Here is a 26,397-nt window from a genome sequence, read left to right on the forward strand (position 1 = left end):
CGAGTCCGGGCAGCACCGGGAGCCACAAACACAGATCTTTAATGCGATCAGACCGCGAGAGAACAGCACAGTCACGTACAGGCATCCCGAGAGCGCGCCCGCCGCCCCCCGGGCCCGCCCCGCCGCCCCCCCCACGGGACCCGCTCTCCCCTCACCCGACAACGGAGGTTACAAAAAACAATAACGTGAAACCGCGGAATTCGTTGTAAAAACGGACAGAGAAAGGGGGTTCGCATGCACTAAGGACTAACACCGAGGGAGCGCCGGGACGGCCGCGGGGAAACCGAAACCGTGAAGCAGCTTATCGGAGCCTGGAAGGGGAAAAAAAAGACCCGCCGGAACCCCCCCACCGGACACACGGCCTTAAAACAGCACTGACAGACAGACACCCGCCGCCCGGAGACGTTAGAGAGAGACGTCTTTTAATTAAAAAGCTGCCAGCCTCACCGAGCTAACAGGCAGCGGGCAGCTGGGCAGGCGGCAAGTGCTTTACTCACACAATTCTCACAAAATACCGATCCTCGGGGTGATGACTGTGGCTGGCGCAGCAAGGCGGCCTTCCTCCCCTAGTGTAAAATAAACCTAGTTACAAATAAGCTAGTTACAATATGCAAATTCCTCCCCACAGGCGTCAGGACACAGCTGGTGCCTCGGTCCCAGGACCAGGGGGACACAGAGACACACGGGTAACTCCCGTCCTCGTCCTGTCCCTGGCTTGTCTCCATCCCGAGTCACCTCTGCCACTTGGCCAAGTTCTGCCTGACCAGCCTTTTAAAAAACATACAACAACACGCTTCCCCCCCCCCCCCCCCCCGTTTTGTTTTTTTTTGCAAGTCAGAAAACTCCACAGAGGAAGCTCCGACTCTGGAGTGCACAGTAAATAGGCAGAGTAGCTGTGGCTGTACTCCTCTACAGAAAAACCAATCCAGATTTTCCACCGTTTTGTTTACTGACACCCGGTATCTGATCTGTAAAGGTACTAAAACCAGACTTGAGCCCATCTTAGAAATGTGCCCCAGCCAATTTGGTCACCCTCACAAAGCTGAGAAGCTTTTAAAATAGGTAGATCGGGGCCAAATTTTGTCTGTCTTGGCTTATCTGGAATAGTGAGGCAACTCTCAAACGCTGGAGACGTAAAAATGAGGTGGCTAAGCGCTAAACGTTAAAAAAAAGAATCCAACCCACTTTGAATTTCTTTTAACATATATAAAGAGAAGGAAAAAAATTAAGTGAGAACCAGTGCTACTGGTGTGCTCACAAAGGGTCAGGTAGATCTTTTTGGAAAGGGCCGAAGCGTAACAAACATCACGGCAGCTCAGGTCTCCGACCACAGCCCTGCCCCTGACCACCGCGTTCGCTGGGTCAGGACAAACACAGCATGCCAAACACTGGCCTGAATTGGAAAAACGATCCGTCCAGATTTATTTATTCCTCTACTAAAACAAAATCCTGTTAAAGAGTACGTAACTCTGTGTCTCTACAAACTCACAGCTATCTGCCAAACAATAAAAATTCCAAACTACAAAAGATGAGTTGTATTCAGTAAATATAAATGGGAAATTTAGGCTTTGTGTAGAATGTTTATCAGACTATTTACAGTGCAACACAGATCGTTTGAGTTCAGATCTCGCCAGCTTCTCTCTCTTCTGATCTCTTGGAACGAGATTTGCCATTTGTGCTCTCGTGCCGCCTCTCAGAAGAGCTCTTCTCTTTTCTCTCTCTGTCTCGTGACTTTTCTCTTGAAGATCGATCTCTAGAAGATCTGGAGTACAAAGTAAACCGTCGCTATAAGCTTCACAACTACAGCAATTTTCAAATATGCATAGAAATGACATCATCTGTCCCTAACAGGGCTGTGGCATAACCCAAGTTTCTTACAGCAATGTGCCTAGGTACTGCAATGTCGGGAGCGGTGTCCCCCAAGACTGCAACCCTGGGCCTTCTCCGATCTTTACAGAGGAGAACGCCAGCTTTGCAGCACTGAGTGCAGGGCGCAGCCTTTGTTACTCCCTCCTCAGAGTCATCCTTGCAAGCTCTTGCCACAGGGGCTCTCTTGAAGTCTTCCCTGAGCCCCTTATTAGTTTACTGGGCCATACTAAAGCGCCTGCAATTTCTTCCTCGTCTATCACTCAGCTCTGTTTGTGTCTTCTGGAGTGTTTTTTTTCCATTATGCTCTAAGCTAGTGGCTTTCTGCTCAACTGCTTTAAATGCCAACTCTATTCTCTGGACTCAAATGCTTGCTTTCGTTGTGGGCTTTTTCTACTTTCTTTTTTCTACTGACAAGCGTTGTCCTTGGCAGCATCCTGGGTTCAAAGTCAGGATGATACAGATTTATATTCACAGCCCATAACACAGCGAAATCTTTTCCCAGCCTGCCCGGATGACAGCTACAGATTTTCAGTAGTGCTTCACTGTATCGGCCCACACAGAATTAAGCAGAGGGCTCCATGTTAGGTCCAAAAAAAAAAAAAAAAAAAGGCTGTTTTCCTGTACAATTCATGCCAGCAGCCTTCAAAAGGTGCTGATCCCAAACGAGTTCTAGCAGCCCGTACCCCTTCAGAACCAGGCAGAGGCTTTCAGAGCCAGCACATTTTACTGCAGGACTCAGTATGCAGCAGGTTTTTATTTACAGTCCCACGAGGAGGGCCTGGCAGGTACCTTAGAAGTTCCAACTTTCATTCAGGTTGATTGTAAGGTTTGGAAATACTGCACAATTGATATATTAAAACCTTACAGCCCTCTGTATCACATGAGCCATTTAATTTCATTTTCATTAAATTATGTCATTTAACCAGAAGACAACAGGAGTCTGTCTGGTAAGATTAACACTTTTCCTGTTGCCACAACGATGCCTGCTGCCCGTAGTCCTCCTGCCCTGAGATCTCCACATCCTGTGACAGGCTCTCCGTTTCTTTCTAGAAGCGAGACCTCGGACCAGCAGAACCTGAATGCAGGTTTCATTAATTCTCAAGGTGAAAACAGAAGCTACACTCTTTCAGAGAACAGGGTTTTTTTCCATTTGTTCTCTTGTTTTTGTTTAATTTTCTTAAACTGATCCTGGCCTCTCCCCAGTTCTTGGTAATTTTGTGCAAATCTGCCAGCTAGCCAATCCCCCTACAATCTCGATGGGCTGATTTCAATGTGTTCAAGGTTTTCGAAGTAATCCCTTACCTGCTCTTTAGTAATAGTTATTACAGGGTCTTCCTCACTTCCTAATTGTCCAAACTTCTTTTCTTTATTTTTCATGTTCAAGACAGATTTAAAAAAGGACTTTAGTATCTCAGCCATTGGAGAATCAACAGTATTTACACACCCCCCTCAATTATTAACAGACTTATTTTTTCAGACCGTTATTTCCCTCCCCTTCATCCGGTATCTTTAAAACCTGTTCTTACCCCTTGGCTAAAGGGACACAAGACACACAGCAGTAGGTTTGTTTCTAGAACTGTACTTGAATGGTAGTGCCTAATCAGGTGAGACAGTGCTAAAACACTCCCCTATTAATTAGGAGCATTTAAAAAAACCCAGATCTAACTTCGGCAAGCACCTGGTGATAGCCTTGCTCCTGGGCTTAGAAGGGCTGTTAGGAAACACAATGATTCCTTTCAATTTTTCTAATACTCCTACTCCTTGCCTCATCCTTCTTCCAACACAGTGGGTGTTTTGCTGAGTTTCAGAAGAGATTTAAAACCCTTCTTTGAACTATAGCGTTTCTTCTCAGCAACAGGAGGATGGTACATTCCTCCCCCCGGCTTCCTTTTCCCCTCCCTCCAGTGCAGGTGCCTAAAGAACTGTCTCTCTCTCTCTGGAGCAACCTTCTAACAGAAAACTTCCCCCAGGTCCCAAATCATACACTTCTTTCCCCATGCCAGCACTGAGAGAAAGAAGCTGGGAAGCAAAAGATAACCACAGAAATGTAATGTCAAAACTGCCTCTCAGTTCCTTGGCTTTTACAGGCCTGGGGAGGCTCAGTTAGCTCAAGTAGGCCTTTGTGCTGCTGCTTATACAAGAAACCCAGCAACTTCTCAAGGCTCAGCACTGCAAATCGGGGAGCCAGTTCTATCTCCTAGACTTCTCTCAAGCCGGTATCTCACTGTACAGTTACTGCCCTACTGCTCTCACGGGAGGCCACCTACGAACGGCCACTGGGAAATCCTGCTTTGGCCCCAGAGCTGGTAGAGAACACTGCAGCTGCTCACTTGAGAAACCAGTCGTGCTCCTGCTTCTCTAAGGGACTGGGGAGGCTCACTGTGATGCCAAGGACTCCCCTTTCCAGAAGCGCTTGTGTCAGGAATACATACTTGTGTTTTGAACTCCTGTCTCTGGACCCCCGTCGGTGACCTCTGCTGTGGCTGCGGGAACGGCTCCGGTGGCGTCTGTGTCGGTCTCGGGATCGGGAGCGAGACTTCCGCCGTTCACGGGAAGCCGATCTCGAGCGTCTCCGCCTCCTATCCCGAGACCGTGATCTGAAGAGGACACAGATTGCCTCAGACTCAGGAGATGGGCCAATACATCGGATCCGTACACCTCAACCTATCTCTCAGACATTCCCGAGTAACAAATATCCAGAGCATCGGCACTCACCCCCCCCAGCACAGAAGGCTGATCACCCACAGGATAGACATCTCCCTCCTGGGCCTCATGCTACCAACAAAATGCCAATGGGTAGGGTTTGAGTTGCTGGGAAGCTTATATAAAAAGCTCCCACCATTAATGTAAGCGCATGCCGATGCCTGGAGCAGAGCTTACTAACCGTGCCTCGCTCAAAGTGAGGCCTGTGCAAGGAGAAGAGAGGCCAAAGGAAGCGGCATGTGAAATTACCATAGCCCCTATGGCAGTCAGCCAAAGGAGAATCTCCCTTATGAAAGCACTGCCCTTTAGAAGCAGCTTTGTTTCAATCTGCTCTAAAAAGAAAACAAAGGATGCCAATGTATAGGGAAAGCAGTAGATCTCCAGGTAGGTGATCACCAAGAGAAGGGTGTCATACCACCAAGGCAAGCTCTTCACAGAGATGTGGGGGGCTTTAATCTTGAATCTCTGTATTTTTACATCTGAGGTATTATATATGTAACAAATATCTGTCAGACATTAAAACTATGAACGTATATTAGGTATTTATTGAAAAAGGCATCGAGTACATTCTTAGACTCGTACTGGGGAGCACACAGCATGCTCTGTCCTGACTGAGCGAGCTGGCATCTGCTTTCTAGCCCAGCAGGTGACATTAATTTGCACAGCACCACTGTGGTGCCCAAGCTGTAGTTCCCATTTCTTTCAGGGAGCAAAACAAGGAGACTAGAGCACTGAGTGAACTCCATTTGTGAGACCCAGGAAAAACCTCAGTAGCTAGATAGAAATGCAAATAAGTATCTGGGGGAACCATAAGAGAAATGTGCACTCACCTTCGACGATCTCTATTTCTTGATCCAGACCTAGAAAGAAGAGGAGAGTTATGATACGAGAGGTGTAAGAGATAGGATATAGTCAGCGGGTTTTCAATAAAATAACCCATTCACCCTGACAGCTCGTCACAGGAATACAATACCCCAAGTAATACATCAGTTAAAAAAACCTTGCCATAAAACCATTAAAACACTTTTTAAAATCTTCAATTTGCGGGGCAGGGGGAATGGCAATTTATCAAAAACCGAAGAACTTTGTAGAAACACTAGTTTTTACACGCGGAGTTTCACAGAATGGTTCGGGTTGGAAGGGACCTTAAAGATCATCTAGTTCCAACCCCCCTGCCATGGGCAGGGACACTTCCCACTAGACCAGGCTCCCCAAAGCCCCATCCAGCCTGGCCTTGAACACCTCCAGGGATGGGGCACTGACAACTTCCCTGGGCAACCTGTTCCAGTGTCTCACTACCCTTACAGTAAAGAATTTCTTCCTGGTATCCAATCTAAATCTCCCCTCTTTCAGTTTGCGGCCGTTACCCTGTGTCCTATCATAACAATCCCTGATAAAGAGTCCCTCCCCATCCTTCCTGTAGGCCCCCTTTAGGTACTGGAAGGCTGCTACAAGGTCTCCTCGGAGTCTTCTCTTCTCCAGGCTGAACAACCCCAACTCTCTCAGCCTGTCCTCACAGTATAGGTGCTCCAGCCCACTGGTCATCTTTGTGGCCCTCAGCTGGAGCCACTCCAACAGGTCCATGTCCTTCTTGTGCTGAGGGCTCCAGAACCGGACACAGTACTCCAGGTGGAGTCTCACCAGAGCAGAGTAGAGAAGCAGAATTACCTCCCTCGATCTGCTGGCCACAATTCTTTTAATGCGGCCCAGGATGCGGTTGGCTCTCCGGGCTGCAAGCGCACGTTGCCGGCTCACGTTGAGCTTCTCGTCCACCAGCACCCCCAAGTCCTTCTCCTCAGCGTTGCTCTCAAGCCATTCTCCGCCCAACCTGTATTTGTGCCTGGGATTGCCATGACCTAGGTGCAGGACCTTGCACTTGGCCTGGTTGACCTTCATGAGGTTTGTACAGGCCCACCTCTCAAGTCTGTCAAGGTCCCTCTGGATGGCAACCCTTCCCTCCAGCGTGTTGACTGTGCCACACAGCTTGGTGTTGTAGGCTAACTTGCTGAGGGTGCACTCAATCTCACTGTCCACGTCACCGAAAAAGATGTTAAACAGCACTGGTCCCAGTACTGACCCCTGAGGAACGCCACTCGTCACCAGTTTCCATGTGGACACTGAGCCATTGACTGCAACCCTTTGAGAGCGGCCATCTAGCCAGTTCCTTATCCATCGAATCCACTTTTCCAATTTAGAGACCAGGATGTCGTGCGGGACAGTGTCGAACGCTTTGCATAAGTCCAGGTAGATGACGTCAGTTGCTCTCCCCTTATCTACCAATGCCGTGGCAACATCATAGAAGGCCACCAGATTTGTCAGACACAATTTGCCTTTGGTGAAGCCACACTGGCTGTCACCAATCACCTCCTTATTTTTCACATGTCTTGGCAGTTTCCTGGAGGATCTGCTCCATGATCTTGACAGGCACAGAGGTGAGACTGACCGGCCTGTAGCTCCCCGGGTCATCCTTTTTTCCCTTTTTGAAAATGGGGGTTATGTTTCCCCTTATCCAATCAGCATGAATTTCACCAGACTGCCTTGTTTCTTGTCAGAACAGAAAGTTTATAAACCAGTTCAGCCTCTGTTAATAAACCACAACTAACCTTTCCAACTTTAAGTTTGCTGTGCATACTCAATATATACACTTTACCCTCCGCAGTCTCACATCACCGAGATCAACTCTAACATTTTCAAGAAAAAGTGCCTCTCTCCAGTCAGAAAGACACTTGACGGTTTTCTGATTTCTGTTCCTTTGAGGCAGTTGCTCATTAAAAAGGTTTTAATAAAGAGAAAATACAGGATTTTCTCACTTATCATTTTTATTTAACAAACACTGAATGGAAACTTGCATCAAAGGTTTTTTCTCTTGTTTGGGAAAGACAAGCTAGAAAAAAAAAAGAGGGAACACAGACACAAGGGAAGAACTGTTACTGAAAAGTAACTGCGATACACAGAAAATCCTTCATCCCAGACTTTGGAAAGCAGCTGGAGAACAATCATCCAAGTCTTACTATTCTTTCTCACATTTACATGGCTTCAGAGCTCATGTACGGCACTCCAACCTTAATGCTATAAGCATTAGCTCTTGACAGCCTGTAAATAACAATGTCACAATTCTTTCAGCTTCAGAAGCGCCATTACTCAGCGCCACTTATAATACCACTCCACATGAAAGATATGCCCTCCCTTTTTCTCTACGGCCACGGTTCAGAGCCAGCCTACACCAAATTGTCACACGCTGCCCAAACGGGCTTTTTTTGCTTTAATTGGGAAGCAGCCAGTCTCCTTAGAGACTCACTCCTTTAACTGCTCCTGTCTCCCCACTGCACACAGACTCACGGGGAGGGTTCCAGTTACACAGCCACAGACCTGTTCTGGCCTTGTAACAAGAGATGCAGCTGAAAGCCACACACAGCCAAAATTTTAAAAATCAATAAAAAAGCATCTATTTTAATAACATCATTTAAAACCATACCAGGATAAAACAAGATTAAGAGAATCAATATAGCCTGACATTCCTTCACAATGAAATGGGATTGTTCAATCCCGGTTTAACGAAAAACAAACCCCAAAGTTTAGAAAGGAATTCAGGAAGAAGGGCTGTAAACAAGGTGGAGCTGAACTTGGAGTCAGGCAAACGAACCATGCGCTGAGGCAACACACAAGATCATCAACTGAAGGAAAAGCTGATAAACCAGGAGAGCAAGGCAATAACCACACACCTTTTTCATGTACTAGAACCTGACAGAGCAGCAGGACCTCCCGTAGATGCCTGGCAGGCAGCTGAAATTTTTTTCTGGTGGCTGTAATTACTCCAAGTTCTTAATGTTCTTTTCCTCCTGATCACTTTATTCTGAATCACCGGTGCACACATCCACACAAAGCCATTCCATATCCCCTGAAAAGCCTGGCTGCCCTTCCACACCTACGATCCGAGCAGGAGTTTGCATGATAAACTCCCGGTAATTACTCCCTAGTGCTAGACTTCAGCATTCAGGAAGCATCCAACAAAACAGCGCTCCCCTTACTAACCTGAATCACTACACAGCAGGAGACAGAAGACGACTGCTGTCCAGAGAAGTGAGAGGCTGAGCATATTTATTATTTTTCCCCCTTTTTTTTGTCCCTGCATCACAGAGGCCATGTGCTGAGTTTCATAACCTGTGTTTTGTCCAAGGAAATCCATTTGGCAACTCCACCTGGGCTTGTTTGCCGCTGTACTCTGGAAGCAAATACCAAGGTCTGCTCTTACAAGCATGCCACCTCTCCACAGAACTTCAGTCTTAAGAGATTACTGGGTAGCCCACAGTCACGGGCAACACAAAACAACACAGGACAGAAGACCTGTCTTTATTTGCCAGTAGGAGTGACAACTCAGTTGACTCATTACTATGTAGAAATCACAGTTTAGTCGACACTATTAAAGTCTGTAAGAGCTAGAGCTTCACCCGTGAATCTACAGGTTTCCACAGTATGTCATACTGCCTATAAGCCGCCAAAGACTTCTCAAAGTCAAGCAGTACTCTTTTCTCTTACTGAGTAACACCATGAAGATGCTGCATATGAAGACAGGAGAAGAATTGTGAAGGCAATATATTTGCTGCGGTTCCTTCAAGTATCAAGCTGTACATAACAGAGGCAGCCTGAAAGGCAGTATAAGTCATTGATTACTTTTTGATGGAAAAATGTCCTTGTAAGCACGATGTTGCACAGCTCCCAGAGGAGAAGGTGCTGAGATATTGAGAAATCTGGGCTCTAGTCCCTGTTCTGACACCAAGTGTCCACTGGGAAAATTGTTTTCCTTCTTTGGGTCAAGTTCTCATTTTGGAGAGGCAAATAATTTGACTTCCTCTGTATGGCACTCCTGGATCCTTCATAACATGTTTTTCTTTGGCATTTGAACAGAGGAGCATACAGATGCCTCTATAAAGAGCGAGAGCAAAAGCTTGGCTGCAGTCTCTAAGTAGCGCCACATATGGAGCCAGCAGGAACTCAGACTTTAGGCCAACTCAATGCAGTTCTTAAACCCTTCACTTTTAAAGTATTAAATATTCAAAAGTCATCTTCAAACCCCCTTATCAGATGCACCTGTGTGCGCTACCTGTGAACACAAGAGGCTCTTTAACTCTCAGGAACTGAGATTTAAAAAAATATAAAAACAGAACACAAAACCAAAACCACAGACATGCCACAGGAGGAAGAAAGCTAGCGTTCCAGGGAGATCAGAGAACTCTTCCTGAAGATAACTCTGTTGAGCAATTTTCACACAGAAATGACCTCCAGGAAGAAGAGGTGCCATGGAGACAGACACACCAAGTCCAGGTTAGATATGGTGCTACTGTTGTTCTGAAAGAGCCTGTCATGAAGGAGCTGCATGGGAAGACACTTCTTGTTTCATTTCCATCTTTCTGTCCACAGCAACATACATCAGTCCCTTTTGATTAACTCCTGCACTCATCAGCCAGTTCCACATTCTGCAGCTCCCAAATATCACTGCATTACTGACGATCTTGCATGGATGCCAGAAAGTTGTGAGGCTCTATATGAAGTGCTGCAGTTCAGGAGAAAGCTACAGCAATGAACCGACATTTCATATGACACCAGGCAATCCACAGGGAGAGAGAACACACATAAAACACCCTAACTGGAGAAAGCGTAACAATTTGGGGCTTCCATCTTCCCAATACACCAAAATCACCAAGCTGCAGACCACAGAAAACCAAGCTGCTTCCATTCTGGTACTTATTTGCTAGCATTTACAGCAACGTATACCCAGAAGCCGGCATCATCTTAGAGCATATCGCAGTTATCTATCTCTCATGCCTCTGACATGGAAGGCTGAAACACACTCTGCAGCGTGGGTCAAATCGAGCTTTCCACAGGCAGCAAGGTTGGTTTCCTTCAAACACGATGTACAAGAAGAGAAATATGTGAGGTAACTGGGGAACTGCTGTGACAATGAGAACAACATTCCTACTCAGCCACTTCCTCTGCCTGACCATTGGAAATGACCACCCTCCCCCCAGCAGGCTGTTTAACTGAGCTGTTTACACACAAGGTGCCTGTTCAAGTAAAGAAGAAATAGTTTTTCCAGTTCAGCTGGCAAGAGGCAGAAGAGCTTGTCCTGAGCATACCAACACTGCAGCCACTCCCGCTGTGCAGGGATTATACACGTATGAGCAGAACAGGTGACATGTACGGCCACAACCACCAGAAGCAGCCACTCCTTGTGATCCCTTGGATACCCTAGGAAGTGTTTTCCAAAGCTGTGCCAAAAGCACCTCACTTATTGTAGAAAAGTTTCTGAGGAGGACAGGCAGCCCACCATCTGTCTCACAGACACCAGCTCCATTCCACCATCACCTCCAAGCCTGAAAGGGAGGAGGGATGTCCAGGGAATTTCTGCATGACTAGCACCATTTGAGCAGACTTAGTCCTCACTGATATTAAACTTTCCCACTCAGATGCACTGGATGAGGACATTTTATACAGATTCAGACTCCCAAAGACAGGGACTAGACCAATATAGGCCTGAAGACTATAGGGAGTTCACATCTTTCAGACGCCCAATGGAGGTTAAAACAATACACATACAATCACTCTAAGCTGGGAGTTTTGTGAATTTTTCATCTTTAACTGAATGCCAAGGTGCTCACACAGCACCTGGAGTATTTCCAACAGCTGCTCCAGCAGCAGATGCTGCTTTCCTGCAATGCTCAGATGCAAGAAACCAGACTATTTCAAAACCAACTTCACAAAGCAGTTATCAGCTCCCACTTACCGTCTGCCCATTCTCTCCTCTCGTTCTCTCTCCTCTCTCCGTCTCAAACGATCCTGGTTTCTCTTCTCTTGCTTTTCTGCCACCGTTTTCTAGAAAAAAAGTTCACATTACATTTCAGCCACACAGTAACAGGTCAGAGAGATCTGCAGGGAGACTATTTGCACAGTAAGACAAAAATAGTAAGACAAGGAACCATTTCATTGCATTTTATGTGCTAGTCAAGATCTCTGTCAAGGTTCTCATTTTCCTCACAGCTTCACTAATATACATCAGTGCAAGAAATAGCACGCTCTGCTTTGAGTGCTTGTGCTCTAAGAGACAAGCCCATAAGCTTTGAGGCAAGGGACCGTCTCAGCGTGAGCATACCCAATGATCACGCCGTTGATCAAGCAAGGCACTGACCTCAATATGCTGCCCGGTGAATAAGGCACAGGAATCACAATGGTTACTCAAGCAGGCTAAAGGTCTCTGCAATCAAGACCAGCACTGCGATTCCATTACAAACCATTGCATAAAACTTCTAATCACTTCAGCTACCGAAGATGGTCTTCACTGACACCACTATGGGAAATTTTAGTTCAAGCATTTCGTTAAGAGGTCTCAAAAGTGCTCTTCAAAATTCAAAAAACCCACAGTGACAAATTTCAGCCAAAACAATGAGAAAGAGCTATGGTACAGTCACATGTATTTAAGGAAGAAATGACAGCAATGGTCTCGTTTGACTAATTCTGAGGGTACATATTTAGTTACCCAGAAATTACAGAACAGAACCCAAGATGAGGCCGCTCAAGCCTCCATTTGAAGTTTCAATCAGAAATTTCTAGGCTTCTACAAGCATTCTGCAAAGAATCCTGTATGAATTTAATAGAAATCTTGAATGTCTTCAGAACTACAAGGAGAAGGTTGAAGACAGAAAGGATTACCCTCAGCTGATCCAGTTTCTCACGAATCTGAATGAAACCCAAGTGTAATTTGCCTCCAAAGTGGTCAGCAAGACGCCGGTCGTTGTCATGGAGACCCAGATATGCTGAACAGACTTCACACACACGCAGCTTCTGCTGCTGGAAACTGGATGCAGGCATTGAATTTCTGTATTCTTCCTAAAGGGAGGCAAAAAAAACCCACTCAATTGTGAGGGAACCCTTACATAGTCACAACCCTCCAGGGAAACCCCTGCAAAGAATTGCCCTGCAGCTTTCAAGAATCAAAAAAACCACCCTCAATATAAAGGAGGTGCCATACAAAACACTTTGCAAGCACGGCTAACCTGATAGCCTGTCCCTGCAAGTGACTAGTGACCAAATACTTCAGAGGACAAATCCCCCCCACCCCAGTCAGCTATCTTAACTAGCTAAAAGTTTCCAAAAAGCTTTTCTTCACCTACCACACTACACTGCCAACCGCTTGCTGGCACATGGCTGAAACTGAAAAAGGAGGTGCTGGCAAGATAGGAATAGAGGTAGGAACCACCCAGCTGTTTGTCACGTACTCAGCCTAGCTCAGTCCGCTATTACAATTCATAGGAGAACCAAGGCCATACCTCTGCCTCTTTCTTTTTCGCTCGGACTTTCTCCACTTCCATCAGGATCTTTTGAGACTCATCAACATTTCCTTCAGCTCCCAGCTGTTCAGCTTTAGCTAGGAGTTTTCCAATGTCTTCATTCAGCTCATGTACTTTCTCTGCCTGAAGAGAATAGTTAGTTTTTAGTAAGACAAAAAACTTGCTAAAGCTTGCAGGACTTTTGCTCTTTCTCTAAAAAATATTCTTTAACAAAAGCCATTGTTGGAAGATGACCATAAATCTCCAAAAGTCAAAGGAGTCACAACAAAAGGGGATTGGTGGGCCAAGTACAGGCAATGCAGTCACGGACTCATGGCAAAGACAGAAACTGGACATGGAGAGCACATCATCAATTCTACCACAAACAGTGGCCCATTGCTGGCTTGCAGGACAGGATAGAGTCTGCAAAACCAGCTTCAGAAATGCTTTGCATTGTCCTGATGAAGGAAGCTCCCAAAGTGGAAACCTCATGAGCATTTATTAAGTGAAAAGACAACAATCATGGGATGGATTTACTATTCTAAGCTATTATATTAACACTGAATAGTAGGGAAGAAACCAATGCTTTATGGCCATGCTAAAGCAACCTATTTTAGAGTTCATGTTTTAAACCTCTATGGCCCTCTGAACCTTTAAGTTTGTCACAAGACCAGTATTTAAGGATGGCTGGAATACACAAAGCCTTTGTGGAGCCTAACTTCCCAGTATTAATAGCATCAGAGACAAGCCTTTAATGAGAAGACAATACCTTTGCAGACACTTCAGCACTGATCTCTTCCTGTGTCTCAGCCAGGCGTTTCTTGGCCAGTTCTGTTCTCCTGTCACACTCTGCGATGAAGGATTCTAGGTGATCCATTGCCTGCATGTTAAAACAAAGAATTGTGAATGAAGATGCTCTCCGTGCCTCATTTAGCTTTGACAGCCAACAGCCACCTGGTGCAATCCCTGTATAATGCACAAACAACCTCAAGAATGGAAGTCTTGAGAAAAAAATACATGATGCTTTGCAGAAAAAATAAAATTTTCTCCCTGCCCTTAAGTCTGTCATCTGTCTGGAACCTGACACAGTTCCTTTGCTCTGACACATAACAGGATGCTCACATGAAGACTGCTTTGAACTGGAACTTCCAACACATGAGCAACAGGTGCAAAGACAAAAGCACTGGACTAACATGAAAAGAGGAAGACAGAAATGTTCTTTCACTTGATCTGTTCCATCACAGAAAGCTAAATCTGACAAAAGTGAAACCACAGAGCAGGCGGCTTTTAATGTCAAATCTCCTTCTGGGACAGGCCACCAGATTACAATGACCTGGTACAGAGCAGCTGGTGTGGGATGCAAGGAATGCCAGAGGTGCCTCCCAGCTAGCTGGATTAATGGGATTGTCAGGATCGTAATTACTTTTTCAATTTCAAGTCAGCAATCAAGCCGGCATTTGGGAAGGGGCTTCACATTCTTGTCAGATAACACATCAAATAACATGGCTAGCTGAAACGCCCACCGAGTTCTATTGTTCAGCCAAATAACTTCCAGCAGCAGGTTCCAAAAAAGTAACAAAAATTTCTCCGTACTCACATCCAGCTCAAAAAACAGGTCTCTCTCTTTACTTGCAATCTCATAATCTGCTCGCAGTGCCAAGTCATGGATCTTTGTACATTCTCCCAGGTCCATTCGCTGTTGAAAAGAAAAAGAAAAATCAATGTAAGAACCCTTCATTATGGCAACAAGCAGCAGATATTTAACTCTATCATATCAAAATACAGCCTCTTTAGGCAGAAGAGCTTCCTCTTAACCTGTCAGTAACAGAACTAGGCAGAAGAACAACATGCTTGCTAGAACCCCTTTTCTAGGTGTTCCTGGAACAACATTAAACCACCCCAAATGTTTTAAGTCCAGCGCTACTACCACTCTAGGTCACAGCACAGCCTTAGAAATTGCTGGGAGGGAGCTGGGAAGACACAGCACACTGCCGCAGCAACTCCTTCAACAGGCACCGAACACCTCCTATTATGGAGCTACAGCACAGCAAAACATCCAGCTTTGTACCCTGTTTTAAAGCTCACCTGGAAAAGCACATCTGTGCCAGGAGGAGCCCTAGTAACGTATTGAAAGGTACCAAATCATAGAACACAGACAGAATACTTCCTATCAAGAACAAACGGACTTAAGGGAATAAGGGGTATGGCCAGTGGGAAAGTACAAACCCAGGCTCAGCAGCAGCAGACCCATAATTCTACAGCTAGCCCCTTCCCACATTCAGCTGTGGCCTGGGATTTTAAAACCTGCCCAGCAAAGCTAAGTCCTATACATAAGCTTGTCTAATGAAAGACTTCTTGAGAGCATCTCCTCTCCCAGACTTGCATGCTGCGCTTCACTCCCATTGCAGTCAATGCTATTTAAATTTGTTATTCTCCCCCAACCTAGTACTTAAGCACCACATGAACTGAAGTTAATTATGCTCTCAAAACATGGAAATCGCATTTTGACATTATCAATATGTAACTGAGAACATTTTTCTTATTCTTAAAGTAGAAAAAGAACATGACATTTTGAAAGCCAAAATAATAAAAGGCCTAAGAGCGAGCCACGGTACAAATGGCAGTGTACATGTCATCGCATGAAGGAACACCTCAGCCAGCCATCCTCTTCTCTCCCAGTCACCACCAGTCCCAAGGAGCCCAAACCCAAACACAGCACGATGGGTGTCAACTCACTAAACTGCAGAAAAAGCTATATATCCCTGTGGAACATCACAAACCAGACTGGAGGTGCCAGGGACACCTATGTTAAACACCCAGACAGCAGCAATGGAAGCATTTAGGATGCAGCAAAGCAACTAAAGCAAGCTCCACCAGGTAATGCAATTACCTGTGTTATTAGCTTCTCTTTTTTTAAACGAAGAAAATAATTCCGGATGACTTGCTGCAATTTAGCCTTCCTCATTTTACTCAGATTTACCAGAAACAGAAGGCCACAGGCAGCAGGCTACAGGAACAGCCACTGCATCCAGGAATAGTCCTGCTGAGCTCTCTAACGGTAGAAATTTAATGCCTACCAAAAAAAAAAGTGTTCCGGTACTTTCAGAGCTTAATCATGTTCATCTTCAGTCAAGCCTCTTCAAAGAATGCTAGCAAGCTACTGTTATTTTACCACAAAAATAACTTTCCATGGTGTGACTTAAATCTTTTATTCTTACAGTTATTCTACTGAGATCCCGTTCCAATACAGGGAGAAAATGGCAATATTAGATGCGATTGTCACAGATCGCAAGTATTCTTATCTGAACCCTTCTTGCAAGCTGAGCCACTAGCTTCGCTTTAGAGAACGGGCTCCAAAGCTTCAGAAGAGCCTACAGTGTGTTCTGAATTCCTCTTCCTGCTTGTTAAAATGCAGTGACCCTCTCAACCCCTTCCTCTGGGGGAGAACGTTCAGGTGTCACCGGCATACAAACCTCCAGTCTTCCTCCACATCTCTGGAGATGATCTAGGCACATGGAGATTTTCACGGGTATTGCTCCCTTCAGGTAAGAGCAGTAGCCCTTCTGTCTCAAAGAATCCTCTCATCAAATACTTACCTTTTTTCCAGCAGTGATTGTGACTTGCTCCAGTCAACACCCGTGGCTGGTTTATAATAAAGGTATTTGAGACAGGTAACCAGCAGAGCCTGAGTAAAGATTTAGCCCACGCACACACAAAGGTTTAATACATTTAGGTGCCACTGATAATTAGTCCTCCTCGCATTTGCTGAACAATCCACTTTCTGAGGTATCTCTTACGATCTCCACTAAACTGCTAACTCACCAGAAAGATGAAAAAGGCTCTTTAATAGTAATCAGAGCTGCAGAGTTTTGTCCAAGTAAAAAAGGAAAGCACTCCCACAAAACCATTCAGCAACCTACAACTTTCAGCTCACTCATAACTCCCAGTGGGGACACAATTAATTCCCTGATTCCCTGAATGTAATTTCCAAGCTATGTTTTACCCGGGCAGCTTTCAGACTCCTCTGTCCACTTACTAGTGAAGCTAAAATTCTGGAGAATTACTAGCTGATGCCATCCAGAATGTGCTGCAGTACTTCCACTGACAGAAACATGCTTACCTTTAGCTGCAGAGCTAACTCGGTGCAGGCCACTAACAATCTAGTGACAAGTGCCCTGATAACAGCACATGGGGATATTAAACTAACTTGTGTTCTCCCCGAGTCTTCCTCCTTTCCCACGGAGACCAAAATGAGAACCATTGTAGTTTATTTAGCGATAAGTTTAGACAAGTTTCTGGGGTCAAAGGCTCTTACGACCAGGAACATTGGCCCAACTAAACAAAGCAAACATCAGCATACCTTCTGCAGCTCTCAGGAATATTCCAGAGCTTTACTCAAAGTCTGGACTCCTTCTCTTACTCTGCACCTGAAGGTCAGGGAATGGAACTCCATCACATATCACTGAGCACAGCTACCTAAAGGATCCAGCTTCCTGCTCACCTCCAATCAGCCTCCAACTAAGGAATATCTGCACAGGTGAAGGATGCAGCAGTAACAATGCCTTCAGGGGACATAACCAGCACCAGAAGGCTTGGAGCATCTGTTGGAAGTTTCCAAAAAGATTCAAGGTCCTGATTTCTGCAATAACACACATCCCAAGTTGGATGCTACCCCATCCAGCTGAGGCTGGTTCACCCACACAGCCCTTCCTTTAACGGAGCACCATAAGATATCAGTGAACCTGACCGAGATCACAAGGAAAGCCTGCGCATTCCAATTCTGTTACACTCGGTACTGGTAGCGCTGAAAGCTGAAATGCTGTTCCTGTTCCAGACATCACATGTTCTTTCAACACGGATCTGTGGCACCAAAACTTTTCCTTGCCCCAAGAAGCTGCTGACAGCGATGCCGAGAGCTCCACAGCCAATTAAAGGCCACCACAAAAGCATCTGAGTGATCCACAAGATCACTTGCGCAGAAGCAGGTCTTCCTTCTTGCTCCCATGTGAGATTTCTGAGCACAAATTCCACAGCACAAGGGAAAAGACAACTCACTGCAGAGAAGTAAAAACAGAAGCAAGAGAAAACAGATTTCTCAACGTGATTCTCTGCTCCAGGAGACTCCCAACCCACCTGAACACCTCCAACTTCCTCTGTGCTTTGGCACTAGCTCCAACAGTCATGCACACCACTTAATTCCACCCCTTCGACTCACCATTCACCTTCTTCCTGGAAAGGTGCCAGAAGAGGTAGAAGGCACCCTGCACCTTCAAACCACCATATGGGCCCCAAAAAACTGTTGTAGAGTCTCACGTCAAAAAACATACCCTAACCAGTGCAACACGCACAACGGACGGAGGTGCGCAGAAGGTTTACAATGCTGAAATGGAAGTGAGGGGATATGGAGGCTGACGGAGCAATTGCTGAAAAAAACATCCAAGCTTCAAATAAATAAAAAATGAACACAGAGATCATAGAGACTGGTATTCAACTTCCAATATTATTCTGCAATTGAGAAGGTAAAGTTTGAGTGCTCAGAGCTGAGGCAGCTTTTGCTAAAGCTCTTTCTACCAGTGCTGCCACAGAGACTTGCTATCGCAGGGACACACACAGAGGAAGGAGTGCCAGCCCTCCCCTTTGTCGGTAACCCATTGTGTCAAACCCAGCTCTTGAAATAACAGCAGGAAGGGCTATAAATAACGGTATCTTTAAACAGTCTGGTTAAGTGGATGGACAACGTGAATCGCCACAGTATTTACTGTGAAACAGTGAGGGTAAAGATGCATTTCAAACATCTATATTCATCTCCATCCTGCAATTCTGTAATACAGCGACAATTACAAAAGACATGCACTGTTTTCTTTTGAAAGTCAGACCACATCGTTCATCTGGGCACTGAAATTGAATATGTACTTCACAAGATCTCGCTGTCAGAAGCCCACATCGCCTTTTGCTCTCAGAGAGAACACGAGAGCCAAACCTTTGAAAATTGGCCAGCTCTGTCCCCAGAGGGCAGCAGCAAAGGAGCTGACTCAAGTGTTTCAAACCAGTCAGGCAGAGTGACACACTGCTCGGACCAAACAACGCTAAAGACAAAGTCAGCCGTAGCTGTAACCTGCCATTACCACACCAACCAGTAATAATGAAAAAGCAGCCATTCCATCAGGGGAACATCACATGGCTGGAGAGTGGAGACTGAAAAGCTTCAAGGACTAAGGATTATTGCAGCTAGTGAGAAAAACCTTGCTAACCTGAAGATGCAACCGTGAACTAAAAGCATCCAGGACAACAGACTAGCTATGGTCTTGCGACCTCCACAGAACAGGTTTCAGGCCCTAACCATCTCACCTTGCTAAAAGAGGAATAAACCTGCAACTTCACGTGGGATTGTGAGAGAAAAAAACATTTCAAGCAAATTCTGAGAGCTCCCGAACGGTTCCATACACCGGTCATAAACTGAAATTAAAATTGTGACTGCCCCATGGGCACAGAAAATCTGATCTCTCCTAGAAGTTACCTACGATGCACAGCTGAGGCCTGAAGAGCTGTACCAACGTCTGCCTCACCGGAATTCCTTATTACAGAGAATATACTTACTGTTCCAGCCAGGATATCATGAGGACAGCAATCCAGAAGATGGCTCTTGCAAACACGATCGTCTGTAAACTTCACCCTTTGTCTGGTTTCATCTCCTGAAATTCATTTGTGGTTTTAAATAAGGAGACATTAGAATACCGATAAGAGAACAAAGACGTCGGTATGATCATTTCGCCTCAATATGCAGATTAAAATACTTGGTGTTCCTGCTCCCCAAAATTACTCGAAAAAAGCTTAGAGGGTAACAGGATATTCTGGAACACTTATAATTGGCAACAAGCACTATTTTAGCATTTATTCATCCAGTACACCATGTTAAACACAGTGTTGGCGAGCCAAGTAACGTCCAAGGCCTGTCATCCATATAAAGAGACAGCACAGCCAGAAGAGAAAAAAGGAGACAGACAGTCTGGCTCACAGCCAAAACCTTTTTTTTTTTTTTCCTCTTTTTTTTTTTCCTTCCCCCCCCCTTTTTTACTGTCAGGAAGGGGCAGGAGATATCGAAATCCGTGCTATCAGAGGGCCATGAATCACAAAAACAGGGCTGTGCTGAATAGTTTTTATAGGCACTTGCTATTTGCTCAGCTGATAATTAAGACATCGGTCCATTTGGTTTGAAAACCAAATATGCAGTGTGCTTTCCAAGGCCGTGCAAAGATGAATCTTGTAGGTCTTGGCCTGGAACACGAAGCTTGCTTCCCACCCACCTCCCACCCTCAGAAGACATTTTACACTCAGGAGCCACTTAAACAAGACAATATCAGAAAAGCAAAAAAATGAAAAATAAAAAAGAAACAAAGTTAGTCAATACACACTGCGAGCTCCAACATATACTATACCCATCTGCATTCTTCAAGACCTCAGCTGCAGAATTTTATGCCCACTGTTGAAAAGTTTTAAAGGAAAAGTTTTCTTGCCCACACACCTGCAGTAAGGAAGTCAGGGGAATGATACATAAAAGTAAAGGCAAAGTGGTAATGGTATGTGACAATTTTAAAGCTCATCTGTGTATATGACACAGGTATGTGTAATACTAAAGTATGAATATAGTTTAGGATTCGCAAGCATCCAGGAATAATGTTGTGTCTACTGAAAATGTTTTTTTATTTTTTTTTTTCTTTCTAAACTACACTTTAAAAGTTACTTGTGAAAAAAAAAGCAAACACTTTTTTTTTTTTTTGTTATAACAGCTTTAAAAATTGGTTGTGACTCACGGCTCGATGAACATGAGGCTTTTCTGCAACTCCCTTGCAGATTGATGTAGGCAGGCAAAGATACACTGAACCTTTATAAATAAAATAGAGGGGCCACAATTGTTCAGTTTGTATGAAATAAAAATATGGGAAGCAATTCAATAGCAACTCAATACACAAAGAAAGAAAAGCACTTATTCACTTACGAAACAAAGTGCAAAGTACCTGAACAGCCCTGCTAACGTGCCAAAGGGAATTTTAAGGACTCGGGCAAGTGGCAGAAAGGAGATACAAACCGCAGCGGGAACATAATTTTGCATAGGCTGTCACATTTCTTTTCTTGGACAACAACTACAGCGGCCGGCTCCTGCAGGCACACCTACCTACATGCCCCTACGGACGGCGCGGCCCGGGCACGGAGCTTTCCCTAACGCCTCCCGGCGGCCGCCGGGGCCCGGAGCGGCGGGCTCCTCCCGGGGCCGGCCCACGCCAGGCGCTTTCTAGGGCCGGGAGCGAGGCGAACTCCTCGGCCGGGCAGGCCTACCCCTACCGGGGCTCCCTGCGCCCGAGCTCGCTAGGCCGCCCCGAGGCGCGGCGAGGCCCGGGCCCGCTCCGCCGGCCGCCCCGCACCGCTCGGCGGGGCCGGGCCGCGGCTCTGGGCTCGGGCCCGCCCCGTCCCCCGGCGTGGGCGGAGGCCGATCGCGCCGCAGGTCCGGAGCGGAGGCAACGGCCGGGCCGGGCCGGGCCGGGCCCTGCGCGCGGCTGAGGCGGCCGCCAGGCCGCGGCCTTTCCTGCAGGCCCCGCCCGCCCCTACTCACCGTCCCGGGCCGTGCCCATGAGCTGGTCCAGCAGGGCGCGCATCTGGGCCTGGGCCGACATGGCGGGTGCGGGGCCAGGCCGCGGGGCGCGGCGGGGCGGGCGGCTCCGGCCTGGGCCTGGGCAGCAGCGGCGGCGGCCTCGACGGCGGCTCCGGCCTCAGCGGCGACGGCGGCGGGCGCTGGGCGGAAGCGGCCCCTCCCGCTGCCGCGCGGCATGCCGGGACCGGTAGTCCTCGGCGGGGCGGGGCGCGGCGCCGCTCCCTCCCGCCAGGCCGCACGGGCGCCCGGCAACCGCCCCGCCCCGCCGGCCCCGGCTCCCCCGGGGGTGGGGACGGGCCGGGGGCACCCAGCGCCTGGCCCCTCGCTGGGCCGCTGCGCTGGGCTCGGCACCCAGCGAGCGGGCTACCCCTGCGTGCCACGGGGCTGGCCCAGCCTGGGCCTGGCAGCGGCTGCGGAGCGGTGCTGAACCGTGTCAGCCGAGCCAGGCAGCGCCACACCGTGCCGAGCCCCGCCGAGCCGTGCCAGGCGGGCGGGCGGGCGGGCGGTGGCGGGTGGCAGCAGGGAGCGGACCGAAGGGTGCCCGCGGCTTATCAGCTGCCACCCGCTGTGTTTGCCCAGTGGTGCCCTGGTGGGACGGCTCTGCTGCTGCCCCGGCGTCACTGGTGTGGGTGTTCGGAGAGGGGAGAGGGAGGGCTGGGGGTGCCGGTGCCCAGCTCTGTCCCCACAGGGTGCCCCGGGGCTGCCAGCCTTGGGGGGGTGGTGTGGGTGACAGCCGTGCCCAGGCTGGCACTGTCCTTTCCAGTGCTGCACCGTGCCAGGGACTGGGGACCCCACCTTAGCACCGGGGAACAGCCCAGCGCAGGGTGCTCGGCGCAGGGTGGCCGGGAGGGCTCCGAGGGAGCAGACTGGGAGCTGCGGTCACCCCCAGACCAGGGGACAGGGCAGCTCTGGAGCAGGGCGCTGGCCACCTCCAACCCTGATGGACGGTGTGCCACCCCCGGAGCATCTCTAGCACAGGCAGTGACAGGGTCTGGGCACCGTGTCAGACCCCCCCATCCTGTGCCCTCCAGCTGTCACAAGCAGGCTGTCCTGCGTCCCCTGGCCACCCCGTGGCCCCCCAGCCACCCCCAAGTCCCCTGGCCATCTGTGTCCCCTGGCTGTGCTCTGTGCTGGCCCATATGGCCCCGCTGGCACGTCCCGCTGCCAGAACGGGAATAGCACCTTTGGCCACAGCCACCTCGGGACCCGAGCTGCTCACCATTGTCACTGTCTTTGGTCACCCACACACTGCGTGGGCCAGCATGGCCACAGCCCATAGCAGAGACACAGGGCACCCCAGCGCCCTGTCTGCGGTGACTATGCTGCCATCCTGAATGCTGATCCTGCCGTGGGGCTGTCCCCACATGGCATGTCCCCATTTCTGCATCCGCAGGCACTGCCTGGCAAGAGCCACCAGCCCTGGGCACCCAAACCCGCACCCCCTGGGGAGCGCAGCACCCCGAAGCACCTCTGCTGCCGGCAGTGACATCAGGACCGTGTCCTGCCACCTCAAAAGGTGCCAAACCCTTTCCTGGGGCTGGTCAGGGAGCCCTGCACCCACCTCGGGGCGGGGGGGCACAAGGCTGGAGATGGGGGGTCCAGACCCACAGCACCTGGGGGGACCCCACAGAGAGGCTTCGCCTGCTGCAGCGGCAGTGCCTGTTTGCAGAGGCATCACTCAATAGGCAGTATGTTCTTCAGAAGATCCCTACTCCAGGAGTCAAAATAGCATGAAATTTAATTTTACGCCTATTTGACAAAGCTAGATTTCGCCTCCAATCAGCGGGGAGATAAGAGCCCTCGGCACAAGTGCGCGGCCAGTTTGGCAGCTGGGGCTGCCGATTTAATAGGTGAATTTACAGGAACAACACTTGAAAATCCCCTGGCTAGTGAACCATTAAGGTGAGCCCTGCCTTCCGTCCCCGCATCCCTCCCCGCGCCGCTCTCCCGTTGCTGGGTGCTAAAGCAAACCCCAGCTCTGTTTACTGAGTCTACTATTACAATACGGCTACCAAATATTTGCCAGCCGTCAGCTCGCTGCTCCGCTATAAATACTTCAGGCCCAGGTGGAGGGACGGCGAGGGGGAGCGGCGCGGGAGCCTATGCATGGCCAGGCAGCAGCGCCAAGGTGAGTGCCGAGCCGCGGCCCTGCGCGATGCCCTCCTGCACCGGGGTGTTTCTCCAGCTGAGGGTGGCAGCAGGGAAGGCTGGCTCCATCCCCGGGGTGGCCCCGGGAGGCTGAGCCCCACACCGCCCACCCCAGGGCAGCATGGAGGCAGGACCGGGGGTCCCACGGTGGGGACAGCACAAAGAGGGACGCCAGCAATGCTGTTTCAGGCAGGGCTCAGCACCGTGCTTGGTGTGGCAGGAGCAGGATTTGTCGCCCAGGATTTGTTCCCTGCCCAAAGACCCTCTCAGGGCTGGGGGTGCTGGTGGTCCAAGGCACATGGCTGGGGATGCCCTGCAGCGAGGCAGGGCTGGGGACCCCACTCCAGAGGGGCCTCACCCAGCTCAGCAAGACCCAGCCATGACCAGAACCCACCAGGGTGGTGCGGGGAGGTGGCCAGGCTTGCTGCATCGCAAGAAAACCTGCGGGGCCATTGTGTGGGCAGGGCTTGGGGACCAGTGTCCCAGGTGCTCAGCCCAGGGCGGCAGGGGGCTCAGCCCAGGGTGGCAGGGCAGAGCCCCCTTCACCTCCATGCACAGACCCGGGGTGAAGGGGAACATCCCGCTGCTCCACAGCTCTGGGGGGTGTCCCCACTGCCCTATATCCCATGACTTAGTGGGGACATCCCTGCTGCCCCACATGCCATGACTTGGGGATGCTCCCATTGTCTCACATCCCATGGATTCAGGTGGACATCCCCACTGTCCCACATTCCATATCTTGGTGGGGATGTTCCTGCTGCCCCATGTCCCATGGCTTGAAGGGGACAGCCCTGTTGCCTGGTGTCCCAAGGTTCAGTTAGGACATCCCTACTGCCCCATGTCCCATGGCTTGGGGAGGGGGTGAAGATGTCCCTGCTGTCCCATGTCTGGTGACGCAGGGGCCACGTCCCCGCTCCCCCATATCCCACGTCTTGGTGGGGATGTTCCTGCTGCTTGATATTCCATGACTCAGGGAGTATGTCCCTGCTGTCCCATGTCCCATGACTTGGTGGGGATGTCCCTGCTGCCCTGTGTCCCATGACTCAGAGGGAATGCCTCCACTGCCCTGTATCCCATGGCTTGGTGGGATCGTCTCCACTGCCCCATGTTCCCTGGGTTTTGGGGGACATCCCCACGGCCCTGCAGCCCCACCCTGGCCATGGCATGGCACAACACGGTCCCCCTGCTGCCTCGGGGCTGAGTGCCACTGCGGGGCAGTGGGTCGGGGAGGGTGCTGGGGTGCGTGCCACCCTCACCCCGCTGTCCCTGCCCGCAGGGTGAGTCCAGGCCCCAGGGTGCCCCTGCGCACTGACATGGCTGCGGGTGTCATCCAGCCACTGGCCGAGCTGCGGCTGCCCTCGCCCTTCCCACATGGCCTGCTGCTGCCCACACACCCTGAGCCCAACTTCCCCGACCTCTCTGAGGAGGAGGAGGAGGAGGAGGAAGAGGAAGAGGACGAAGAGGAGGTGGTGGATGAGAGTGTGAGGCCGGAGCTGGCTGTCCCCAGCGCCGCTGAGACCACCCTGCGGCTCCTCAAGTTTTCGGAGCTCATCAGCTGCGACATCCAGCGGTACTTCGGCCGGCGGGGCCGGGAGGAGGCCACTGGCAGCCATAGCATGCCCGAGGACTGCGGCTCGCCCCGGCGTGCCGAGGGCCAGCCCGAGGCTGTGGCGCCCAGGGGTGGCCCAGGGGCCATGCACAGGCTGGGGCCACTGGCCGAGCTCTTCGAATATGGCATGCACCGGTGCCTGCCACCCCGGGCAGCTGGCAGCAAGACGCAGCGGCTGGAGAAGAAATATGGCCACATCACCCCCATGCACCGGAGGAAGCTGCCACCCTCCTTCTGGAGGGAGCCAGTCCCCGGCCCCACCGGCCTCCTCCACACCAGCACCCCCGACTTCAGCGACCTCCTGGCCAACTGGACGGTGGAGCCGGGGCCGGAGCTGCCGGGCACCGGGCGGGAGCTGCCGCCTGAGCCAGGCCACCCGGGGCTGGAGGCCGAGCCCTTTGCTGGGCTGTGACCCCACGATGGCCCTGGGGGCCCCCAGCCCCGCCACGTGCCATCCAGTTAATGATAAACCCGGTGGCCCCGGTGCCAGCGCCGGGGCATCCAGAGCTGCCGTGTCAGAGCTGGCGATGGGATGAGCGAATAAATGACTCCCGTCAGGCACCAGTGTGTGCGGTGTCCTTGCCACCGGTGACAAAGGGCCACTGCTTGGCCTGGCCCTCAGGGACTGCCAGCTGCGCCGGCAGCAGGAAGCGGAGTGAAGTGCGGTGCCGGCAGGAGCCAGCAGCCCATGTTTACTCTGCGGCCCAAGTCGGTGGATCCCATCCCCTTATCTCGGCCGCCGCAGGGCAAAGGGCGACGCGGGGCCTCATAAAGCGCCCGGCTGCCAGCACCCACTGTGGACCCATCACCGCCTCGGGGACCTGCTGCGCCCCACGGCAGTGCCGGGGAACCAGAGCCACACTGGAGAGAAGGGCCATCCCGTGGCGCCGGGAGGGCGGCTGGCCCTTCCCCATGGCCCCGGCTGTTACCAGGGCCCAGCCGAGGCATCCCCCGCTTTGTGGCAGCTCTTTGTTGGCCTTGAAAGGGAAAAGCAGCCGGGATGGGGCAGCCACCCCCCCGCCTTGAGCACTCCAGCCCTGCCGGGGGTTGAGGAAGGTAGGGGGTCCCACCAGCGGTGGGGATGGGGCTCAGCTCAGCCC

General features: G+C 50.0%; 2 protein-coding genes across 7 annotated transcripts; one reads left to right on the plus strand and one right to left on the minus strand.

Moving 5' to 3' along the window:
- Positions 1 to 120: 120 nt before the first annotated feature.
- On the minus strand, positions 121 to 21,658 carry LUC7L (LUC7 like). Of its 5 annotated transcripts, none has more exons than XM_054210435.1 (11): positions 20,705 to 20,775; positions 19,491 to 19,585; positions 14,491 to 14,589; positions 13,663 to 13,773; positions 12,894 to 13,037; positions 12,277 to 12,453; positions 11,354 to 11,442; positions 5,403 to 5,432; positions 4,302 to 4,466; positions 1,598 to 1,762; positions 121 to 566 (listed from the first exon to the last, which is right to left on the minus strand). In XM_054210435.1, the coding sequence occupies exons 3-10, from the start codon at positions 14,584 to 14,586 to the stop codon at positions 1,621 to 1,623; spliced, it is 954 nt and encodes a 317-aa protein (XP_054066410.1). In that variant the 5' UTR covers positions 14,587 to 14,589; positions 19,491 to 19,585; positions 20,705 to 20,775; the 3' UTR covers positions 121 to 566; positions 1,598 to 1,620. The 5 variants fall into 5 exon arrangements, with proteins under 5 accessions (XP_054066410.1, XP_054066414.1, XP_054066413.1 ...); XM_054210439.1 differs by lacking the exon at positions 121 to 566 and adding an exon at positions 21,502 to 21,652 and having other exon boundaries at positions 1,395 to 1,762; XM_054210438.1 differs by lacking the exon at positions 121 to 566 and adding an exon at positions 20,330 to 20,415 and having other exon boundaries at positions 1,395 to 1,762; positions 20,705 to 21,224.
- Positions 21,659 to 22,684: 1,026 nt separating this feature from the next.
- Positions 22,685 to 25,833, plus strand: PERCC1 (proline and glutamate rich with coiled coil 1). Of its 2 annotated transcripts, XM_054212433.1 has the most exons (3): positions 22,685 to 23,442; positions 23,567 to 23,668; positions 24,965 to 25,833. In XM_054212433.1, exons 2-3 carry the CDS (start codon positions 23,643 to 23,645, stop codon positions 25,707 to 25,709), a joined length of 771 nt encoding a protein of 256 aa, XP_054068408.1. In that variant the 5' UTR covers positions 22,685 to 23,442; positions 23,567 to 23,642; the 3' UTR covers positions 25,710 to 25,833. The 2 variants fall into 2 exon arrangements, with proteins under 2 accessions (XP_054068408.1, XP_054068407.1); XM_054212432.1 differs by lacking the exon at positions 22,685 to 23,442 and having other exon boundaries at positions 23,472 to 23,668.
- The last annotated feature ends 564 nt before the right edge of the window (positions 25,834 to 26,397 follow it).

Source organism: Rissa tridactyla, chromosome 8, assembly GCF_028500815.1.
Source record: "Rissa tridactyla isolate bRisTri1 chromosome 8, bRisTri1.patW.cur.20221130, whole genome shotgun sequence".
Classification (NCBI taxonomy): domain Eukaryota; kingdom Metazoa; phylum Chordata; class Aves; order Charadriiformes; family Laridae; genus Rissa; species Rissa tridactyla.

What these genes read in the sequence shown, in the direction of transcription:
- PERCC1 (XM_054212433.1), top strand. Translation starts at nt 23,643, where the DNA reads ATGCATGGCCAGGCAGCAGCGCCAAG. An exon ending in GGCCAGGCAGCAGCGCCAAG is followed by an intron (nt 23,669 to 24,964) that starts GTGAGTGCCGAG and finishes CCCTGCCCGCAG; the next exon opens with GGTGAGTCCAGGCCCCAGGG.
- LUC7L (XM_054210436.1), bottom strand. Translation starts at nt 21,562, where the DNA reads ATGTCGGCCCAGGCCCAGATGCGCGCCCTGCTGGACCAGCTCATGGGC. An exon ending in ACCTGTTTTTTGAGCTGGAT is followed by an intron (nt 13,774 to 14,490) that starts GTGAGTACGGAG and finishes TTTAACATGCAG; the next exon opens with GCAATGGATCACCTAGAATC. An exon ending in AGAAACTGGATCAGCTGAGG is followed by an intron (nt 11,443 to 12,276) that starts GTAATCCTTTCT and finishes CTTTTTTTCTAG; the next exon opens with AAAACGGTGGCAGAAAAGCA.